This window comes from Danio rerio, chromosome 22, assembly GCF_049306965.1.
Source record: "Danio rerio strain Tuebingen ecotype United States chromosome 22, GRCz12tu, whole genome shotgun sequence".
Classification (NCBI taxonomy): domain Eukaryota; kingdom Metazoa; phylum Chordata; class Actinopteri; order Cypriniformes; family Danionidae; genus Danio; species Danio rerio.
This window is the reverse complement of record NC_133197.1, coordinates 5,635,001-5,657,816: the sequence shown is the minus strand read 5'-3', so window position 1 is coordinate 5,657,816 and position 22,816 is coordinate 5,635,001. Positions and strand designations below refer to the sequence as shown.

At 38.8% G+C, this 22,816-nt stretch overlaps 2 protein-coding genes across 51 annotated transcripts in view; one reads left to right on the top strand and one right to left on the bottom strand.

Moving 5' to 3' along the window:
* Positions 1-22,816, top strand: part of s1pr4 (sphingosine-1-phosphate receptor 4) — a 525,180-nt gene that overhangs the window by 421,336 nt on the left and 81,028 nt on the right. The window lies entirely within an intron of this gene.
* si:zfos-588f8.1 overlaps positions 1-22,816 on the bottom strand; it is a 100,834-nt gene that overhangs the window by 8,493 nt on the left and 69,525 nt on the right. For 20 of the 50 annotated variants that reach the window (XR_012397301.1, XR_012397302.1, NM_001423631.1 and 17 more), the window contains 21 exons: positions 22,446-22,559; positions 21,459-21,498; positions 20,871-20,987; positions 20,423-20,503; positions 20,185-20,295; positions 19,972-20,091; positions 19,524-19,673; positions 19,287-19,444; positions 17,930-19,108; positions 17,765-17,822; positions 15,698-15,816; positions 9,765-9,871; positions 9,243-9,421; positions 8,022-8,129; positions 6,595-6,765; positions 6,461-6,502; positions 6,257-6,368; positions 4,968-5,041; positions 4,026-4,218; positions 1,679-1,807; positions 1,493-1,598 (listed from right to left, as the gene is read on the bottom strand). Coding sequence is in view for 43 of the 50 variants with exons in the window: in NM_001423631.1 (NP_001410560.1) it covers positions 1,493-1,598; positions 1,679-1,807; positions 4,026-4,218; positions 4,968-5,041; positions 6,257-6,368; positions 6,461-6,502; positions 6,595-6,765; positions 8,022-8,129; positions 9,243-9,421; positions 9,765-9,871; positions 15,698-15,816; positions 17,765-17,822; positions 17,930-19,108; positions 19,287-19,444; positions 19,524-19,673; positions 19,972-20,091; positions 20,185-20,295; positions 20,423-20,503; positions 20,871-20,987; positions 21,459-21,498; positions 22,446-22,559 (3,468 nt within the window). In the remaining 7 variants the exon portion in view is untranslated. Of the gene's footprint in view, positions 1-1,492; positions 1,599-1,678; positions 1,808-4,025; positions 4,219-4,967; positions 5,042-6,256; positions 6,369-6,460; positions 6,503-6,594; positions 6,766-8,021; positions 8,130-9,242; positions 9,422-9,764; positions 9,872-15,697; positions 15,817-17,472; positions 17,593-17,764; positions 17,823-17,929; positions 19,109-19,286; positions 19,445-19,523; positions 19,674-19,971; positions 20,092-20,184; positions 20,296-20,422; positions 20,504-20,870; positions 20,988-21,458; positions 21,499-22,445; positions 22,560-22,816 lie in introns of all 50 variants that reach the window. The other 30 variants (XR_012397303.1, XR_012397304.1, XR_012397305.1 and 27 more) reach the window with 3 other exon arrangements.

Genomic DNA, 22,816 nt, shown 5'->3' with positions numbered 1-22,816 from the left:
AAGGTATTTATGCTCTCCTCACGATGAGTGAGAGATTTGTAGAAGAAGGTCAAACAAACTTTTTGACCGCCAGGCTGTTAGAACGAGTTTATGTTGTTTTTGGTGTTTACTTTTTTTCATTTTGACAAAATGGACAATAAATGGATTGGAATATCCAACTTTATTTGTAAAGGTATGGACATTTCACTTTTTTATTGAGCCGTTCAAGCAACAAACGCGTCAGAACCAAAGACCAAAATATTCACCGACAACTATGTTTGTTGCTTAACATATTGTTAAACTTTTTTAATAGTTGAGAATAACACAGTTGACATTTTCAATCATTGTGTGTTTAGCTCATGATGCTAACTTTAAACCGGACACCTTATGGCATGTTTAAAACACGATTTGATGTATAATCATCATAATATTGTTTATAAAAAGTGAATGAGAAATTCACTGAAATATCACCCTAACAGAGTTGACATATAATTAATCCAAGAAACACTAGTGCAGTGTTTCTCAACCATGTTCCTGAAGGACCACCAGCTCTGCCCATTTTCCATATCTCCTTAGCCAAACACACCTGGTTCGCAGAGACTAAAAGACTTGTAATGGGTGAAACAGACAGAGGAGACGTCCAAAACATGGATAGTTGGTGGTCCTTCAGGAACATGGTTGAGAAACACTGCACTAGTGTATCTTAAACATTTTGTACAAATTACTGAGAAGAATAATGACAATGTTTTTCAGAGTGTCCCACCAGAGGAAGTCTTGTTTTGTGGTCTTGTTTTTAATCTGTGCTTTACAAATTGTTATTACAGTCTTTTTATGGCAGATGCAACAGAGTTAATACAGGAGATAGATGTTTAGTGCATATATTTAACTTTGTAAACACTCAAAATGATTTCAATTAGACTTAACTATTTAATGATCATTGAAATTGAATGTATAATTCAGAAGGTGGCGACAAAAAAATAGGTATAGTGGGAGTCTTTAAAGTCTGCATGAAATGGAAGTAGCGGAGACTTACATTTCAGTACGTTGATTCTGAATATGAAACAGAATATTAAGTAGGGGTGGGGCTTTCTTTTTGCGCATCATTCCCTAAATAGCAAACTAACGGTAAGTGAGGGTATGAATATGCTATGAAAGCGCTCAGATGACATCAATAGAAGGACCAACACACGTTAAAGCAAATGCTCAGACTTTCATTGAAGATTACCAAAACAAACACTTATTTCCCAGTAGATTAACTTGCACAGATTAATTATTCACTTTAGGAATATCAATGTGAGCTAGCAAAATAAACATAGCAAGTTTTGACTTCAAGCTAATATCTTTAAGACAAAATGTGGCTAAATACACATGCAAACATTATTTTTAGATATAACTTGACAATTTATGGTGTTATTCAAAATTATTCCATTAAGTTTTATGTGTTTGAAAAATAACAAGGCTGATCATGGAGAATCAAATGTACCCACAATTCTAGAGTACTGCATAAACGTACCTGACAAGGTGGAAAATGAGTCTTTCCAATGTGTTAAAGTTGGCCGTCGGCAGCTGCTCCAAAACTCTGTAAATCGCTTGCAATTGCTCTTGCTTCTCAGGTAGTTCTGCGGCAGAAAGACAACAGAAGTTCTAACAAGTCTGAAGGCTACTAAAAAGACAACACAAAGCCATAATAAGGACCAACCTATGGCATAGAGGAAGTCGTTGTAGTGCGTAAAGGTCATGAGAGGTTCTGGCAACTCCCTGAGCCACTGTTTGACCAAACCGGTAACAGCATGGATGGGGTAATCCTCCAGACACACGTTCTCTGGGCCTACACACACATATGTGGTCATTAAACACAATCATTTATCAGCATTAAGTAAGGTATAATGTACATCCAGCTGGTTGTTATCACAGATTGTTACACGGCTCTGCAGAATACTTGATTTTGATTGGTCAGTCATGACATTCCAAGGTAGGTTTCTTTCTTTTCTTTTTGATTTGACAAAAAAGTGAATACACTTAGTGCGTCAAGAATATACTCAAACAAAACTTATTTCCATTGTGGTCCTTGATGTGAAGTACAGATTATACTACTTGCAATAACAGGTACACTGTGACGCTACATATAAAATTTAGAGTATCACAAAAAACATTAAAACATACTGTAAAATCTATCAACATATGTTACGTAGCCTATTTTCTTTAAATTAAATGATAATATAAATATAATATAACTAAATAAATACTAAGGAAATATGAGTACCCGGAAATAAGGAAATAAATACCCGGAAATACTCAGAGCAGTCAGTGAACATGCTTTACCCTGTTGCTTTTAATGCTGTAAATTTCACCACAAAATGATTAGATTACTGCTACTTGAACGGATATAATTCAGTTTATAATGTTTTAAAGCTTGAGGTTTTTGTGTGTATTGTGTGTGGTTCTCTTCACTCCGCCTTCTCTGTCTCCAAATAGGTTTATCATTGCCGCACAGGTGAGGTGTATCAGGTGCCAGCCAGCACGTGGAGGCCGGCTTGTCTGTGGAGACGATTTAAACCGGACTGGAACATCGTTCGAAGAGTCTCCTCTCTCCCGGCTTTTGTTGATTGTTTTGTGGAGTAGAAATTGTGTTGTATTTTTACTCGGCTAAATTGTTAAAAGTGATTGCTGAGTGTTGACTTTGAGATATACGGAGACACGTGTGCTGAGGAGGGTGCCTTTTTGTTTTATTACTTTTTCCTCATGTTTTGTGGTAAGTAGGGAGGTAAGTGAAGGTTATTTTATTTTGGTTTAATTTCATGTGTAGGTAAGAGGGTTAAAAACTTAGTTAGCTGTTGAGTTTTGTTTGTTATTTTGGCATTTACCTCCGCAAGTTTTGTTATTGTCTCCTTTTTGAAAATGTATACGTCAAATAAATTTGACTTAACGTTATTTCCTTGGTCATTCGTTTTTGTTGTTGTCTTTTAAACGGGAGAATTTAAAATGTTTTTATTATTAGAGTTTTAATTATTTTATTTAATATTATTTATTGTTATGGGTCTGGCTTGCTGTGTGGAGCCAAGCAAGGTTTGAGTTCGTGACAACATACTATTTTGTTTAACAGCCAGCTTTTAGAGTTTAAACTAAAACCAACCAGATTTGATATACGTTTAATATCCAGAGGCGGTTTATTCCATAGCAATGCCCCAGAATATTTAAAAGACTGATGACGATAAGCAGTCTTAAAAACAACATGGTATGTTATTCCAAAATGACAACTGCTAAATAACAATACGTTCTTAGATCTACATTAATATGCATCTGCTTGTCTGTCAAGCCATGTTTTTGACTGTTTGGCGCCATCTTGTGAAGAAGTAATATGTCGGTTAATGTATGCTCCATTCAGCCAATTTAGTTTCTGTCAGCTTTGCGTCTTTTGGCTCTTTGGCAGCTTAATTATGCAAAAATCACTTTTTTTCAAAGGGCTGTGTTGCAAGAGTATGTGAATATAGTTCAATCTCAAATGGTAAAAATATAAGCACTCTTCATATAAACAGTCTGAACAAACACTTTGATTGACATTCTCCCTTTGTATGTGTCAACAGAGGGAGGAAAGCCCCGCCCATTAGTGACTATCTCATTAGCCTAGACAGCACTAAGTGAGAAGCAGCCGTTGCCATTAAAGTTTTAGCACCTTACCTACTGGAGATCATTAGGAATTTGGCGAGCACAGATCCCAATCTCATTTGGATTTCAAGCAACAGTCTACAGTCTAGACTTATCAAAGACTTTTTATAAATATTGTAAAAAGGGGCATGATAGCTGCCCTTTAAGCATTAAAATATGTATATGAATATATTCACTAATGGTCAGGAAGATTCATAGTACAAAAAGTGTTATTAGTTTCAGTGGTTGTTATCTGGGAATTACATATCTTTGAATGTCATTATTGACCAATCAGAATCAAGCATTGTTGAGGATAAGTCACCCAGTAGTATGACTGACAATACAGACAAGTCGCCTTCCCGGTGTGCTACAGAGTTATCCTGATCTTCCTAATGGTTTACCTGCTTCCAGCAGCTGGTGGAGCTCCTTCATGCGGTTGGCAGAGCCGGATTTCCTGTAAATGCCCTCCGTGTATAGGCCGTTCATTTCCACATGTTCCAGCATTATCTCCAGCACAATCGGCACTGGAGTTTTATTGTTGACCAGGTTGCCGACGCGTACACCAAAGTGATTGGATCCAGGCTCATCTTCACACTAGATCCACAGCACACAAACAACAGTATATCTTTAATAAAAGCTTAAAGTTCTCATCATTTACTCACTTGTTCCAAACCTGTTTGACTTTCTGTTTTCTGATAAACACCGATAAAGATATTTACAAACAAAAAAAAATGCTGGATGTTAAGTTATGCTTGCTCGGTGTCCACTAAGAGGCGCAGGGGTTTTGTTTGGGGAATGTTCTGGGGTTTTTAGGGTTTAGTAATTTGGGCAAGATAAAAATAAAGCTAGCGAATGGGAGACTATTGTTATTATTCAAAGTTAACCCTGGAAATCTGTGACCATTGACTTCCATTATTCATTCCAATAACCATCCTATTCCACTAACCGAGGGGTGGCCAACCCTTTTCCTGGAGAGCCACCTTCCTGCAGATTTCAGTTGCAATCCATATCAAACACACCTGCCTGTAATTATCATGTGGTGTTCAGGTCCTAATTAATTGGTTCAGGTGTGTTTGATATGGATAGCAACTGACATCTGCAGGAAGGTGGCTCTCCAGGAACAAGGTTGGCCACCCCTAAATTAAGCATTGACTTCCATTCTACTATGGATGTCAATGGTTATCGGTTTCCAACATTCCTCAAAATTGTGTTCAACAGAATAAAGAAACTCATACAGGTTTGAAACCACTTGAGTGTCAGTAAATGGGGAGTAAATTTTAATTTTTTTGGTGAACTATCCCTTAAAACCCTTCTTTAAAATGCTCAGAAGACTGAACGCTTACCTTCTTGGAGCTGAAGGTTGAGCAGTCTGTGACGATCTTACAAATGCACTTCTTATGGCAAACCATTTTACAATCTGAAACAAAACAAAGAGGTTTTCATGAACATTCTTAATAAAGATGAAACCCTGAAGCAGGGGTGCCCAAGCCCTTTCTTATGAAGGGTCAAAAAAACTAACTTGATTGAGGGCTGTGGGCCAAATGTAATAAAGTTTCCATGACTGATTTCCTAATTTATATCCTAATATTTAAAATAACTAGAAAACATTGCTTTAAATTATTTACACTAACACAGTATATAAAAACTGCATAAGTAATTACAGTAAAAACATAAACAATCCTATTAATAACACAATGGAGTTCAATGATGACTACACTAAGCTGGGTCTGCCTTTCCCTTGATTTGCTTGGCTATGTCTTGTCCACTGCCCCCTATTCGTCAAGTGACAGTATTTACATTTTAAAATATCAGATTCATTTTCAAAACAAACAAACAAAATGTTACATTAAATTCAAAATGACTATCTCTGTCAAAAGATATTTCACCATATACACCATCATTCTCCCTCTTTCCTCAAATGGGATGGTGGGCCAAATCAAAGGTTTGAATGGACTAACTTTGGGCATCTGTGCCTTAAAGGAACTCTACATTCCTTTCATATTAAAGACTTACATTTTTAAGCTTTAACATTATTGAATACATTTAGCCAATCTTCAGGTCTGTCGTGAGCACTATTAGCTTAGCATAAATCATTGAATCAGATTAAACCATTAGCATCTCACTCAAAAATGGCCAGAGAGCTTCAATAATTTTCCTACTTAAAGCTTGACTCCTCTGTAGTTAAATCATGTACTAAGACAGTCATAAGATAAAAAAAAAGTAGAACTATATTCTCATTCTGGCGTAATAATCAAGGACATTTGCTGCTGTACCATGACTGTAGCAGGCACAATGATATTAGGCAGCACTGTTACGTAGATGGGTAATGTTTTCAGGTAGTGATATCATTGCCCCTGCTCCAGCCATTGTACCGCAGCAAAGATCCTTGATTATTACAGTGGAAAAGTCAGAAGAATCAAGCTTTAAATAGGAAAAGTGCTTTATTTTGGAGTGAGATGCTAACGGTCTAATTCCATTCAAGCTAATTTTTAGATTTGTTGTTTGTGCAACTTCATATATGTATTTTATGTATTTAATATGAATGTTTATTTAAAAGGTTTTGTTATAATCAATTTATAACATTGATGAAAATTCAGATTTTGAACTTATATTGAGACTCGGAGATACTCACAACTGCACATGTAGGCTTTCTCCATTCCCCAGATGTAGGAGGTGCACTGATCACAGGACTGCATGATGTTGACTTGGTAGTGTGTAAACACATGGTCCAATGCATTCTCCAACTAAATCCAGATACAATGTTTACATTTTCACTCTACGCACAAGTCAATGGAGTCAACTTTTTAGGATGGATAGATCAAACAGAGATACTTACGCCTTTGCCCTTTTTCTTCCTCATCTTACGACCTTTGGGTGGCTATAAGAGATTTTACAAGATAAATTAAAACTTTAAATGCAAATTAGATAACAGAAGTCTCTAGAGTTAAGAGGGGACGCATGAACTCTGACCTTGGCTGGTTCGGCTTCTTCTTTTTTGATTTCCGCTCGGATGAAAATATCCAGAACTGACTGGAAGAGATTGACCACCAGCGGGACTTCGCCCTTCTGCTTCTCTGTCGCCAGAATGATCACTTTATTCTGGTAGGAGTTCATCAAAGCCTTATACCCGATTTGTGGTTTCTGTAGATGCGAGAAGAGAGGAGGAATGAAAAACATTGACTTGAGTTTTTTTTTCTTAAGTATTCTTAATATTAGGCATACACTGAAATAAAAATTCTGATCTGAAAACAATATGATTAGACATTTAAAAAAGCGAGCGAATGCTCCATATTTAAAATTTCTGTCCAGAGAGTTCATGTTTAGATCTTCGATTGGTCTCACACAGTCAAGTGATGCGATTTCGCAGATTAAAGTTCACCAAGCTTGAACTTTGCAATGCAGTGAACTGCGAAACTTGAGGCACAAACTTGCGTTTACGGTCTGACGCATTCGCGTATGTATGTATGTATGTATGTATGTATGTATGAAAGTCTATTGGGAGAAAAGTTCAGTGTGACGGCAGCTTAACACATTTGAGAACTGATGTTGGCCAATGTTGGTGACCCAGGGGTTTCACAGACCGTACCAAAATGATGAGGAACCGGAGAGATGGTTGACATTACGGGAGTATTCTGGAAAAAAAAACAAAACAGGAGGGTGGCGGGAGATGGGTCTGAAATATGGGGGACTCCCGGGAAAAACAGGAGTGTTGGCAGGTATGGTTACAACAGTAACAGAGACGTTCCATCCAACTTTAGTAGGATTTGTGGTCTATACTGCAGTATTTGGGCTGTAGTTTTGATTTGACACTCAAGCGTTTTTAAATATTCATATTTAAATGATTTTCACTATCAATGAGCCGGGTGAACAACCTTACATTAAATGGCACCTAATGAAAACAGAAATACTCTTGTACACAAGATGGTGCTGTTAAACTGTACTACTTGTGTAAAGCAAGCAAGTGTCACAAGTAGAGTCACCCTCATGCTTTTCCTTATTCATTTATTGCGTAAGCTTTTTCCTCTTCAGCACTAGGTCAAAAGTCTGAAGGAAAATGTTACAAGTCAGGAAAGAAAACTAAGTGAAAAGAAATTCGTCATTAAATCCTATTTCATCTGCAATCAAACAGTTTTGTGCTTGAGCGCCACCAAGTGGTGTTGTACTTTAACTTCAGAGGCTGAAGGCACAAAAGCACCAATCCCATTGGTCGATCATTTTTTAAAGTGACGAGCTAAAGGAGACAGGAATGTTTATTTAATTTTTTAAATGTCACGTTTACACATTGCCGCCCTCTATTTAGTCATAGGATGATAAATGTAGGTGATAAGTGCGAGTGAAAACCATCCTGGTGTGCACAGGACTTAAGGGTGTGTGTGTGTTGTATTCACTCTACTCACAGATATGGAGTACATCCCCTTGATGTTTTCTCGAAACTGCATGGTTGCATTTATGAAGATTTGCTCCGTTCCTGAAAGCTGCTTTCCCCGAGAGCGCAGGTCGTTCACCTAAACAAATAATTTTTTTACACTCTTTAGTCGCACATCAACTACAAATAGTTAGAGGGAAACCCTCTGTTACGACCAATGAAGGACATACATAAATAAACATTTACTTTGGACTATTTCTGGAAGAGTAGGATGTACTGAAACTCCTGTGATTCCCCACTCCCCATTTGTTTGTTGTGAATACACGCCCTCTAGTGGTGAAAAGTACATACTGTCCCTTTAAATGACATCTTTTACATTACATTTAAAATATAGTTCAACCAAAAATAAAAGTTTCCTCACTCTTTACTCACTTTTAAGAGACTCTAACCTTCTGTTAAACATAAAAGCTGACATACTGAAGAATGTTGGAAAAAAAAAGAACATTTTGTTTTTGATGGTATTGCATGTTCCAGCTATGGATATCAATGGCTAATCTTTTTTCCAGCTTTCTTCAGTACATCATCTTTTGGGTTCCACAGGGCAAACTGTGGGCAAACTATCCTTTAACACTAGAACTACTGTACCGATTATGACCATTTCAAAATGTTGCAATTTAATAACTTTGTTGAAATAAAACACAAATATCTGTAATCCCCTGACTTTAAATAAAGGAGTGTATATTTCCATCTGACATTGTTATTTTATTAAAAGAGTTCTGATTATTTCTACCTATAATTACCATTGCAGTCAACATATCTACAGTACTTTCCCTGTGACTTTAAATATGCATGACTCTGTTGCCTAGCAACTTCCTGCCATCAAAAACAACTAACTGTTGGCCAACACATAACTACACTTCACATTTGTCTTTCAAAACAGCACAAAAGCCTTCTCCCCTGCTTGAGAAAGGGAAAATGAAAGCGAATTGTGGATGTTTGCAGGTGGTGTAACGTAGCCCAACTATACATTCATAGACTGCACTGCCAGAAAGATAGTATTTTTAGGGTGGTGACTTCATTAAATATGATGACCGACATTCAAAGCCTAATTTTAATTTCTCAATAGAAGCTTTGATTGTAAATATGACATCTTATAGTAGTTATAGAATTCGGTTAGTTCCAGTGTTAAAGCATTAAAGTATTAATACCAAGGGTTCCCTTTAATAATCATACAGTGGTGTATTCTTCAGACCTGATTGCCCAGAAACTCATCAAGATGGCGCAGCTCATTGGCGTTGGTGATCACACGGTTTAACGATGCGTTCCACTGTTCAGAGGCTCGATTCGTTGAGTGACTGATCATGATGCTGGGCGTGCGACCGGGACGGCCCGACTGAGGCTTTGAGTTGTGCGAACGTGTCGGAGAAATGGCTACGAAAAACAGACAACAGAATGATTGACGGAAAAGCATGATCAGTAACACTTAAGTATAAGGACCAATTCTCACTAATAACTAGCGTTTGCCTGTTATTAAGATACTGGCTCTTTATTAGTACTTCTAAAGTACATATTCAGCATGATCTTATTCTACATCCCTAACCCCACCCAATACATAAACCCAACTACTACCTTAATACCTTTTAATAAAACGCAAATTAGGAGTTTACTGAGCTAAACGTCATAGCCAGTGGTGCTAATAGTGAGAAATGTACCTTAAAATAAAGCGCTACTGAATAATCTATTAAATAAATCATGATTCTTATACAATAAGCACCTTCTTTATGATCCAAAATGGATGCCAGGCTCACGTCTCCGTCTTCCGGGGTCTGGGCTTCTTTATGAGGACGCTTCTTCAGGATCTTTCTGAAAAACCCTGTTGTCCTATGGAATCAAATTGCAGAGTTGTGTTAGGCAGTTTTGGCTTTTATTAATAATAATCTGCTTATTAGGTCTGAAGTCACAGTTTTCAAATCCAATTGAATTGATCTATTCAATCACTGACCAATGAAACTATTGACCTATTGGAACCCAATACTTCCAGTTTCATTCACTTCCATTGATTTTTAACCATAACAAAAAACTGGTTGATTGTTGATGTTGCAAATTGGTGTTTTTCCTATTAGTTAAGCATAGTCATTAACACACTTGTTTGTGGAGCAAGTAGCTTGACCGTTTTCGGACGTTTAATATTTATAGTAATTTCCCCCATTGGCCAATGAAGTCAATCACAGAAACGAACGAACACGAGGCGGCTCACCGAATGGCACTAATACAGTGTGCTTTAATACTAGTGAAAGTCATGATTGTAAATGTTTATATTCCTAATCTGAGATGGACAAACAATGATTCATCCTTTATAAATCTGCACAAAAAGTTTGTCCAGAGGAGTAATGGTCGTGCCCAACTGAGCCTGGTTTCTCTCAGGGTTTTTTCCCCCTTCACCTTCGTCAATTGGTGAAGTTTGTTCCTCATCACTGTCGCCACTGGCTTGCTTGATTTAGGACTTGTGGAGCTGCGCATCGATGGATTTCCTCTGGAGTGTTTGGACTTTCAGCATTGAGCTCTGAAAACTGGACTGATGCAATGGCAATTTACAAAAACTTCTATGTTAAAGGGTCACGAAACACCAAAACACATGTTTTGAGCTGTTGACAGTGGTATATGTGTCCCACACTGCTAAAAACACTATTAGGACACATATATTACAGTAAAAAGTGTAAATTGAGTGTTTTTGCGTTATTTCAAGCTAATTCGTACTTCCGGTTTGAAACGAATTTTTGAAGCTGCGTCACGGTCATGACATAATAGCGTGTATTCCAGCGTGCAGACTGGACGTCTGTGCCAGAGTGTGTCTTATTGCGTCTTACAGTGTGTTGCATTAATGCATGAGTAAAGCTTGGTTCAAACCAATCAGCGCGTTCTATTGTGCAACTTCATTAATATTCATTACTGTCACAGTGTTTAGACGGCAGAGACGCCACGTTGTGTTGGCAAAACAAGCGTGAAGTGTTGCTTTTATAGTTTGCTGCAGTTAAGTTTCGTTTTCATTTTCTCTCTGTGAGAGCTCAGACTCACGTGTGGATTAACAGTGTACGCGACGCTCGACAACAATAACTTACGTGTCTAAGGAGGATTATTGTTTACCTGAGAGCTGTTCTCATCTGCAAACGCTGAGATCCAGATTCGCTTGTAGTCTCCTCTAAATAAAGACGCGGCTCTAGTTGCTGGTGATTGTCCTGTCTCTACAGATTTGGTAAGTGAGCGACCAGTGCTCTTTGTTTATTCAGTTCGTATTTTATTCGTATCAAACAAACTATTGCACCGAGTGCAATAGTTTAGCACTAACAGTTACAACCCAACTATAACCTCGTGTAGGATTTAGTGACCGGAATAACACACGCGGCTTTCTGACGCTACCTGCCGTGTGTATCTAAGTTTCCGGGAAATGCTGAGTTTTTTTTTCTCTCATTCGCCGTGCGGTATCAAACATTGCATGAAAAATACACGCTTAGAGCAGATCCTCGAATCAAATATCACGTTTGTTGCGAGGGACATGAATGAATTCCCTGAATGAAAGAGCCAAACTGCAGTTAAAGTCCACCATTTAATAATTTGGCAAATAATTCGACAACAGATGTCCATGTAAACACAGTCACATTGTCCGCTGTGGGTGTGTTTTGACTCTGAAATTCAGCGCGCCCAAATAGACACTCCCACACCAAGCCTCTTTTCTTCCTCCGACTCCCCCCTAAACAGAGCTGGACACGCCCACTTTTCTGACTTTTTCCAAAGTAGAGGTGTGAAAACACACTGCTGAAACGAGGGGCTTTCATGGCCCTTTAAGCTGCTTTGACAAAATCTACATTGTAAACGCGCTATAGAAATAAACAAGAATTGAATTGAATAAATCGCTTAAATATTTGCATATGGGAAGCAGCAGTCCTAAGACTGTAGTATACACCATGATTTTGTAAACGACTGTTGCTTTCATTTGTAATATGACGGGTTTTCATTAACGGCTCATAAATGCATAGAGGTTTTGACCTGGAAACTGGATTCTTTACGTTCTGACTGAGTGGTATGACAGTGTATATGATTAACATGGACAGAAATTGTCAACAATAATAGATTGTATTGTTTCATGTATATTGCAGCATGTAATACAAGTGGGCATGGTTAATTATTGTAACTGAGCAAGATGCTGCTAATGAGAAACAAATGTCAGGCTAAATATCTGAGGTGAACTTTTACCAGTTATGAACTGTTTTGGATTACCGAGTTAAAACTGTGAACGTGAGTACAGAATAACTCTGTGTTCAATATTCCTCAGTCAGTTGTGTATAGCTACAGCTTCTGCCGACTAACAGACTCCCCAAGGTCCTAATGCCCACCTGTCTTTTAGTATATTGAGCACATGAAAAAAAGTGTTGACTTATTGACTTTGAGAGCAATCAAACAAAGCTCTTTTAATCTATTTTCCTTACTATATCTCTCAGAAACAGCTAATAATAGACAAGGTTTAATAAATAATAAATTTAATTTAATACAAAAGTTCTAGGAACAAAGCATCAAATAGGGTTTATAAAAATCACAAGTCTGATTACAATTTATTATAAGAAGCTAACACTTAGGGAGAATGATAATCTCTAAATAGAAGCTGTACACTTAAGCCTCATTCACACTACGAGTGACTCGCAGCGGCAGAGCGACAAGTTCATTTCAATAGAGACTGAGCGACTTGCATAGACCCCTGTCTACATGAGCAACAGCGACTATTGGTGACCAGGTGGGTGTGTCAAGCAATGCGGCAAAGTAAATAAATAAACAGTAACTTTCTTTAGCAACAACCAATGAGAGCTCCAGTTGAGCTCACATGATCTTCTCTCAGACCATTCAGAGGCCAATTGTATTCTCTGTGCTGTAGACCTACACACCCCTGCATTTGCAGCAGGTCACCACCCAGAGCGACAGGTAGCTACAGAGTCGCTTGCTAGTGTGAATGGCGCATAACGCTTCCCAAAACAAATGTAAACAGAAAAGACAACACATCAGCCAGAGTTTTAAAATATTCAAAATAAGCTAAAATAAATAAATAAATCGAATATTGTGCATCCCTAATATGTCTAACAGCCCAAAACAAAAGGAGTTTTCATTTCTGAAATATATAAGTTTATATATTATAACTCTTTTTGTTGAGTTTTTGGGATACCAATCTATATAAATAATTATATGAACTATATCATTACCATGAAACAACATACTGTTCATACCATACACCCCTCCCAACACGTCACAACTTAACAAGTTTACACTTTAGCGAAACAGTAGCACAGCTAGCTGGGAGGTCTCATCAGGCGAGGGATTTTACTATCAAAACACTCAGATGTTGCAGAGAATTTCAGGAATTTGTCTAATCTCAAAGCAGATGCTCTATATCTATATAAGGGAGTCTGCAACCTATGCCAAGAGTCAGACATATGAGTAGGTACCACTGATGTAAGCCAGGCAAGTGAGCAAGTATTTTCCCATGAGTCCTAATGAGTCAGATTTCCTGTGTGATCATGCTCGTCTGCAGATAAGACTACACATTTGGGTGCAAAGTTCCGGGAGAGTCATTAATTATTTTTAGACAGTATTGCTCTATGCAAATCTATTAAAGTTTAAAGCTATGCTCTATTTCACACACTGAGTCTACATCTTAATGAGATTATAATGCGATTTTGTTGATATTTCCATTAAACTTTACCACAAGAAAACGCAGTAATTTAATCCAAATATTGCGATTAAGTTTATAACTGCTGTAACCATAATTATATTACTATAAATGGCGTATGCTCTTTTTAATCATAATATTGACCTTATTTTTCGATGCGAAAGTGCGCTAGTTTTTGCGTTTGTTTTAGAACTTCGATTCAATTGCCTATGGGAGAAATGACTATGAATAATAAAAGGTCAAACCACTTGCTCGACAAACATTCATGGCTATACATAAAAAGTACAATAATGTAATGAGAAAATATCCGTTTGCAACATCAAGCAGCATAACAAGACATTTTTAATGTCTAAAAAATAAAATCAATGGAAGTCTCAAGACAAAAAGATTCCAATACTCTTATTTCACGCGGCTGCCAATTTGAAGAACCAAAGCGAGGCTGTGGTGGGAAGAAACCCGGAAGTATAGGACCAGCACTGTAAACAGTGCAGTAACATGCTGTGGACTACAAACCTCCAGCTGTTGACGAGATTTCGAAATGCAGAAATGGTGTAAACATCACTTTAATATCTTTCAGTAAATGTAATTTAAACTATTAAAAGCAATTAAGCATCAAACAACATCACAATCTGTTTAAGAGTAATATGCTCAAGTGTCCTCCTAGGCTTCAGTTCATGGCACTAGTTTAAACACCGTGGGGACGCTTCCCTGCTTCAGCCTATGTAACCGGGTGAGTGATAAAACACTGCAGTCCTCTGTAGCACACCCTCGTGTTGTCTGTAATAGTGTTGTCCCAGTATGGACGTTTTAAAAATGTCCATTTCTCGCTAACATTCAAGCGCCCCTGAGTGCGTTCAAAAACACCCAGTGCAAACACAGATACACGGAGACTGGAGTGCGAAGCAGCTGTGAAGATCAGTCGAGTCATGAAGCGGATCGCTCGTCTGTGTTTGTATTCGGTAAACAGGGAAGGGTGAACTGCAGACCTACTCAGTCAATCACAATCATTTCTGTTAAACACGTGGACACAACGGTAAATCAGCGCTGTTTTAAGAAAGCCATCAGCAGTGCCTTAAATGTTAACAGGAAATTGTCGGTTTTTCTTTTAATTCAGTATCCTGACGAGTGAAAGAATCGGTTTATTAACGCAAGTTTGATAAATGGCATCTAAAACGTGTGTTCGGGAAAGATAACGTTAGCTAACTAGTGCCATTTCCCTTAACTTAGCTGAAAATGAGCTCTGATATCCTTTTTTTATTTTCAACATTCATTCAGAACGGACCTTCGGGTCACTCGGAAGGCGGTGAAACTATACATTTGTCACTTTCTCTTCGCTGATAAAATAAAGTCAGCTACACAACGTTCCTATGTAACTCCCAACGATACTTCTGGGTTTCTTCCCACCGCAGCCTTGAGTTTACTTTTAAAAATGGCGGCAGCGTGAAATCAGTCATGGCAGCACCCATTCGTACGTGAAGAATAAGGTCAACAGGCCTACAGGCATGTAAACACCCAAATCGCATTGTTGTCGTTTTGACCAAAGTGCGCAAGCGGTGCATAGAACGTGAATGCACTGCAGTCAAGCACAGCTGAAGTGGCATTGCCATCACATTTCTTTAATCTCAAATAAGCATGTTATTTGTCCATTACGTTTCTATTATTTGTGCTTTAAAGTGAAGCACGTGAATAACGGCGGTAAGAAAAACAACAATTCTTAGGAAATAATAGGAATAATGGAAATATCATGTTAATGGGATAACAAACTTTGCTCCTTACATGCAAGTTGATTGGTAAGTGATTACGTTTTTACATGGGTTATCGTAAATAATCGCATTATTTGTGCGCATGTAAATGTAGTCACATTGCTGAATTGTGAAATGCGTAGAATATTCGCCACAAATGAATAGTCCTCTTCAAAAATTTAGGCGAAGAAAAAAATAGCTTGATGGGAACAGAAGGTGGTTAACTGGTAATACTGCTGGGCGGGATAATACCTCTCTGGTGTTGACGGCTGAGCAGGCGATGCATCTTGCAGACTGTGGGTGTCGTGGACTTTTTCCTTTAATGTGTTGGCCTTCAATCTGTCAGGACCAGCCTCAGTGGTGGAACGCGTCTACACCAAAACGAATGAACACTTAGTTTTATGCAGCACAGCCTATTGCATATTAACAAACTGGTACTGATTAGGTAACAATGGCATAATGGGCAGGGTGTCACAGTGAAAGTTCCTTCTTCCTGTGTAGATAGCACCTTAGAGGAAGCTAAAGCCGGTCAAGTGAATACCTCCCATTTGGATCCCAAATCAGGTTAATTATAAAGTACAATGATTACTTGAAAATAAATCAATACATTTTTGAAAGACTGAAAGAATCTGGGACGATAGAAGCAATAAGTGGTTTCCGATTATTATTTGAAAATTTAGTCTGTTTTCCAGTTTGTTCAGTTTTAAAAAGCCCCTTAGGTGTCAAAGTAAACAGTAGTGAAGGCCATTTTAGTCAAATATGACAAAAGCTCATGCATATTGGGAAGAAAATCACTTGCACCTATCATCCACATTTTTCTAGACAATTCGGCATTCACACCCAAGCAATTTTTTAATGGTGATAAGCAGAGCAACCGTGCTAAATTACTTCCTGACACTAGATGGCGCTTAATTAAAAAAAAGAAAAACAGAAATACTTCTGTACACAAGGTGGCGCTGTGCAACTTTATGCTTCTGACACTTGCTTGTCACACATCTTTTTTTTACTTGTTTAACCTCCTTCACTACAGCACACAAACATATGATCAAAAGTTTGCAGGAAAAAGTTAAGCCATGTAAGAAAAGTGAAAGTGAAACTAAATTCACCATTATATCCTATGTAATCTGCAATTCCTCTGCTTTTCCTACCACAGTGAACCTCATTTTTCCTTTTGATATTTGCTGTCAGCTTTTCAGGAAGTGGTCATTTTGTTTTCTTTGACAAATGTTTAAGCAAAAATAATTTTTTTTGGCATAAATTAATTTGCATCCTCATATGTAAACATGGAGATCGGTTAACCAGTTTTTAAAGTGATGGTTTAAACCAGTTGTTTCCAATTCCGGTCCTCGAGACCCCCTGCCCTGGACATTTTATATGTTTCTCTTATTTGACACGCATCAGTTCATTAATCTCTGCTAGTGAGCTGATGATCTGAATCAGGTGTGTTAAGTAAGGAAGACATATAAAATGTGCAGGATGGGTGGGGGGTTCTGAGGACTGCAAGTGAGATCCACTGGTTAAATCAAAACAAAAAACAAGCCAAAGATGTTTTTTTTCTGCCTGTCGTTTTGCCCACCGGCATTTACATTAGTACACTTTGTTTAGTCATGCAACATAGGTAAGTCTAAATCTTCCCAGTGCGCACATGCCAAGTTACTCACTTATATCTGAAGGTACAACATTTACAATTTGTCCATAAACTGTGATGACTGGAGAACAGACCAAAGTCTTTGGGGTACACCAACAAGATTTCATTATCCTCAGCAGGAGCATCTCTAATGGGAAGAAATGGAGGATTGGAAAGGCCGACACCAGGGTAGAATAAAAAATTATAATTACAATTGGGGCTTACAGCATAACCCTGTGCATTTGGCCCAAAATTAAAAAGCAGGTACAATTGTTCATCAGTGTAGCAAAATGTTCAGCTATCTGCAATCCTTCCCATGATTTCAAGCACTTAATCCACCAGCAGCTCCCACACCACAGCTCCCCAAGACAGCATCTAACATCAGGCTGCAATACAACACCTCAAGTGGACTTAACGAGACCAAAGGAATGTACTCTGCGTCCTCCATTTCAAGACTTAAAACGGGGAGACATATTCGTGCAAGGGCGAGCCGCTGCTTGCGTCTTTGCCGAGCTTTGCCCTGAATCAGCCACAGAAGAATGATCAACTTGAGCTGAAATGAATGTTTTATTTGTAATGCACAATCCTAAAGTACCAATTATAAGCAGAACAGCAGAATGGTTTTCTGGTTGCGTGCAATCCCCAGTGGAAAGCTTGCATTGAAACCAATCAAACAAGAGAAATCAAGTTACCTGTGATGAACCACCTATTTTGGACACATCATCAAGTGACATAGAGATCCCACGATTCCTGATCAAATTGGAAAAATTCAATGGAAGGCATTGTTAGAATCATTGTAGGACCAAATGGTGCAAGAATGTACAAATGGAAATATTTCACAAAAAAGGAAATCTTACTGGAGAGTTTTGATGTTCTTATCCTCTAAACTACGAGGTCCTGCTATGAGGTTTTCTGGCTGAGTGTTGCTCCTCAATGGTTCCTTCTTCTTGCTGGCTTCTTCTTTGGAAATCCCAGATTGAGATGCAATTGCAGAGTCACTACAGCCATTTCTTCTGATCCCCGGAGAAGGGATATCCAAGGGTAAGGTAGTGGGTCGGACAAGTTCCTGTGGGGCATCCTTAGGATCCTTCTTGTTCTTGTCTCCTTTCCAAGCTACAAAGGTGTATTGATCCAACTCTTTGCTATCAGACCGCTCCTTCAACTTGTTGTCTGTTTTACCAGGACTATCAAGAGTTTTGCTATCAGACCGCTCCTTCAACTTGTTGTCTGCTTTTCCAGGACTATCAAGAGTTTTGCTATCAGACCGCTCCTTTAACTTGTTGTCCGCTTTTCCAGGACTATCAAGAGTCACGCTTTTCAAGGATGTTTCCTCTTTTCCGACTGAAGCTGCTCGTTCACTTTCTCTCTGGTTATGCTCTAGGCCACGTTGTCTCCTAAGCTCCCGTTTCTCCAGACTTCTCGATGGTGGAAGTTTGGAGATCGAAGGAGTCCGGTTTTGGACTTGCCCAGTTGGTGTTTCTGGAGTCATAGGTTTCGATTGTGTATTTTCATCTCTGGGAGGAGTGATGGATTCATTCTCACTTTGCTTCTCTTGCTCCTTGACCTCAGGTTGAGGACCAGCCTCTGCATGAGTAACTTTTTCAGAACGGTTCTGCACTTTTGACACAGACGCATCATCCAGATTGCCCTTGCTTTTACTTTCAATTTCTACACCGACAGGAATTTTATCGTGATCCAGCACTAGTGTCTTGTCTTGGTCAGGATGCTTTCCTGATATTGGTACTTCTGTTTGTTGTAGTGGCTTCTCCTTCTCTTGCTGTTCAACCTCAAACGCAAGCTGAGCAGCCCTTTTCTCTTGCTCTTTTTGTTTTCTGACTGCTTCCTCTTTCTCTCTGGCTTGCCTTGCTCTATCTTCTTCCTCTTTGAGCTTTCTTGCTGCCTCCTCAGCTTCTTTAGCTCGTCTAGCAGCCTCTTTAGCTTCCTTGGCTTGTCGAGCTGCTTCCTCCTCCTCCAGTTTCTTCCTCTGAGCTTCCTCTTCCTCTTTCTTCCTTTTCTCTTCCTTTAGGAAATAGTACCTAACAAGCCAAAATCCAAAACAAATCACATTCAATGAGCCGATGTAGTGTATTAAGGTGGTAGTTAACCAAAATTTAAATCTTTCTACGTTTGGAATCAGTGGAGGATGAGCAAAAAATTACAGAATAATTTCGTTTGGATGAACTATCCCTTTAAGAAAGCTTCAGAACTATATACCGTTTGCGAGCAGAATGCCCTCTAGCAAGTGCCTGTATCTTTGTGATGGAGCCTCGTGTTTTTTGATATTGAGCTTTTTGTTTGGATCCTCGCCACGCTGTCTGGATCAGAAGCGCCGCTTGGTAGAACTTCTCCTTGCGGAACCTACGCCAAGAGCGCTGTAGACATGACCAAGCAATTATCAGACATGAGTAGACTGCTCAACATTAGACAACTTGTCAAATGTTTTTGATATACCTGGATCAAGATGGCTGCCTCTCTCATTCGTATAAACTCCCTTCTCTCTAATTTTGATCTAAACCAGCGTTGCAAAAAAATTATTTTGCACATGACATCCTTGTGCAAGATGTCCTGAAGCTTTTGCCTTTCAAGCTCTTTGAGATACACCTGTGGAAAAAGAACAATAACAGATATAAATGCCATGTCAATAACTAGATTGACTTCCATTCTATTCCATTCTACTTCCATTCTATTTTAAGTGCATTTTGGAATGGAGATGGCAAGATGCACATACATTCACAAAATGTTCATAAAAATGTATGTGCAAAACTAAGTAGGATAAATGTTTTATCTGATAAAAAAATGTGCATAAACTAAGGTGGAAACACATTTACAGAATAAATGTATCTACTATCTACATCTGGAATGTTATCATCAATTAAGCTTCCAATGGTACTCAACCAACCTTGGTTTTTCCTATCTGGTAGGTAGTGTGGTCAAAGCCAAGCCTGAGCAACAGAGATGATATATCCTCCAGGGACACAGCATTCTTTGGCAGCAACACACGAAACTGTTCAGTAAACTCCTATAATGCAGTAACAGAGATAGGTTACACACTTTGTTTAAAGCTTGGCATTGATTGTTTAATCAAAACCACAAGGCCAAGGCATTGGGTTACCTGAAAGGTGTATTTAGCTCCATAACCTGACCGTCTGATGCGCACTGTTTCCAGCATGCCTGTGTACCGCAGTTGCTGCACAATGAGTGCCTCATCAAAACACATTTCCTTCTGAATTTGAAATATAATGGGAAAAAATAACTTAGTACATTTTCTAATGTGCATACTTTTATTGTTCAAAAGAAGACCTGCTTATTTAAATTAGTGATAATGGTGAACAAAGATGTGTTTTGTGCACCTTCTCTGCATTGGAACGGAGGCATCGTATGAAAAATGGTTCTGCCTTTCCCAGCGTTTCCAGAAGCTTACCAAGAGATGTCTACAAAATAGAGATGAGAAATAGTATTGAGTGGAAGACCTGATGAAAAGGCTCGAGTTTATTACATCTTATAAAGAATAACATATGGTGCTAGCATTTAAAATACTTTTTAGTTGTTAAAAAACCTAGTAAGACCTACATTGGTAGTGGTTTTCTAGTAACACAAGTAAGTCTCGCAGAGCATATGGTGGAAAATGTTTATGTTAACATGTTGCTAAGCTAACAGCATTTTTAGATACCAAGATTAAAATTGATTCACAATTTTATCAACCTTAAGAGGAACCAAACCATTAAGAGTTTCTTTAGTTTTTTGCTGTACCACCCAAAACAAGGCATGAATAATGAGGATAATCTAAGATAGTTTTACTTGAAACTGGGCACTGATGCTGGGCGGACGTTTCTTCTTGTGTAGATGAAGCAAAGACTTGGTGGTTCGGTCATGAAGGCCCACTATGAACTTCAGAGAACGAGAGTCCAGCAGGTTCTGCCCAAACACATAGAAACAGTGAGTGAATCTCTTGAAACAAAGAGACTTTCTTCTACCATGCGAGTGCCACGGCTAAATGACGGCATGGAAACTCTCATTCCAGCCAGAGCTCTAGCAGCGGAGTCTTCAAAACATTTACTCAACACCGCACATGAAACGGAAAGTCATAAACAAAGTTGGATATACTTTACACTTTCACAAATGATGATGGAAAGAAGAATGTACCAGCTGTGCTGCAAATGCTAACTAGCAAATGCTAACATTTTATCATGTTTTTAGGTGGGGGATTGCCTCTAGACAAAATATCATGCATAATTAATATGGAATGGAAGCAGTCAATCAAGTTTAAAAACAGACATATTTAAAGCCTAGTAACTAACCCAGCAGAAATCACTTACAGCACATGGAATTTCAAACAAACACCAAGAGTTCAACAATTGGAGAAAGGGAGAACTGGGAAGCATTTACCTTGGGAATGAGTTGCTTGGTCTTGGGATTCTTGCCTTTCCTGTGGAGAAGGATGAAGGATAGTGTTGGTGGTTTGTTGGGATTAGAAGCAGAGCTGTGCATCGTGTTAGTAGAGTCAGCCATGCACTTTTTCATAGGGCATGAGTAAGGCCACCTAGGCACTAAAGAAGTTCTAATGGAGCATCTCATAACGAAGAATACACAAGACTTGATTATGCAATCGTGTAAAAACAGCCAAGTCGAGAACATTCGAGAACAATCATCTGTCTAACATCCCCAATGCAATCCATAATTTCATAATGTCTGAGATCCTAGAAACCAGCAGGCAGATGCAAGATTTGTTGTTGACGGTGTGGAAAGAGATGGGTCAACATTCTGCGCTGAAATTTGCAAATCGGCAGTGTTCTTTGTTTTTAAACCCAACATGTGGAAGATGTATATAAAGAAGGTGGCTTTGCGATAGAAACAGGAATGTCATGGGAGGGAGGAATGGGATCAACAGGGAGCGGAATTCCTTCTTTAGGGTAGATGACAAGGTTTGTTCAACTGTATTCTATGTCTGTGGTCTCTATAAGCAATGATTTTGCAGCTTTCCACACCTCATAAAACATTACAGACACCATGGGTGGGTCTCGGAAACTAATAAGCTCATGCAACATGCTAGCAGCTGAAGTCTGCGCTAATGAAGATCACACTGTTTCCAGCTCATAAACTTGCCATTCCTTTAACATACACCATTACGAAGCCAACCTAAAATAATTGGCATACTTGTTAGATAAGTATTATTAGTGCAGGGTTAAGGCAGGTTGGGGTTACGCAGTTAATCAGATGGAAAGAAATGCTGTGAAAGTTTGGGAACAGGGAATGTTTCTCAGAACTAAGCTTAGCAAGGAGCCATAAGCACTGGCTTCGATGCCAAAGCATGACAGCTCGGCAAAGTGGAGCCATCCATTCTGGGCTGACTTGGGAGTCAGGGGTCAAACTCACTGGAGGGCATGGCGCGGGAACCGAAGGCGACCCCAGGACTGCAGCAGCTTACGTGGATCTTCTCCATCCAACTGCAAGTCCTTAATGGAGTTGATGATTTGTGCATGCATGTCCCTGATTCAGACCGAAGAGGCAAAGGTTGGAGAAATGGGGAAGAGGGACAGAAGGAATAGGTGAGATGTACGGGGAAGGGAAGGTACAAGAAACCCAACACCAATGTTGTTAACAGACTTTGGGGACACACCCTCCACCACAAAAACAGAACCCATAATGTAGAAAAGCAGGCAAATGTGTTAAATTCGGTTCGATTTTGTGACCTATTCTTGAAAGCTTCTGTAGTGAATCCATGCTGTTGTTACTCTGGTTGGGAT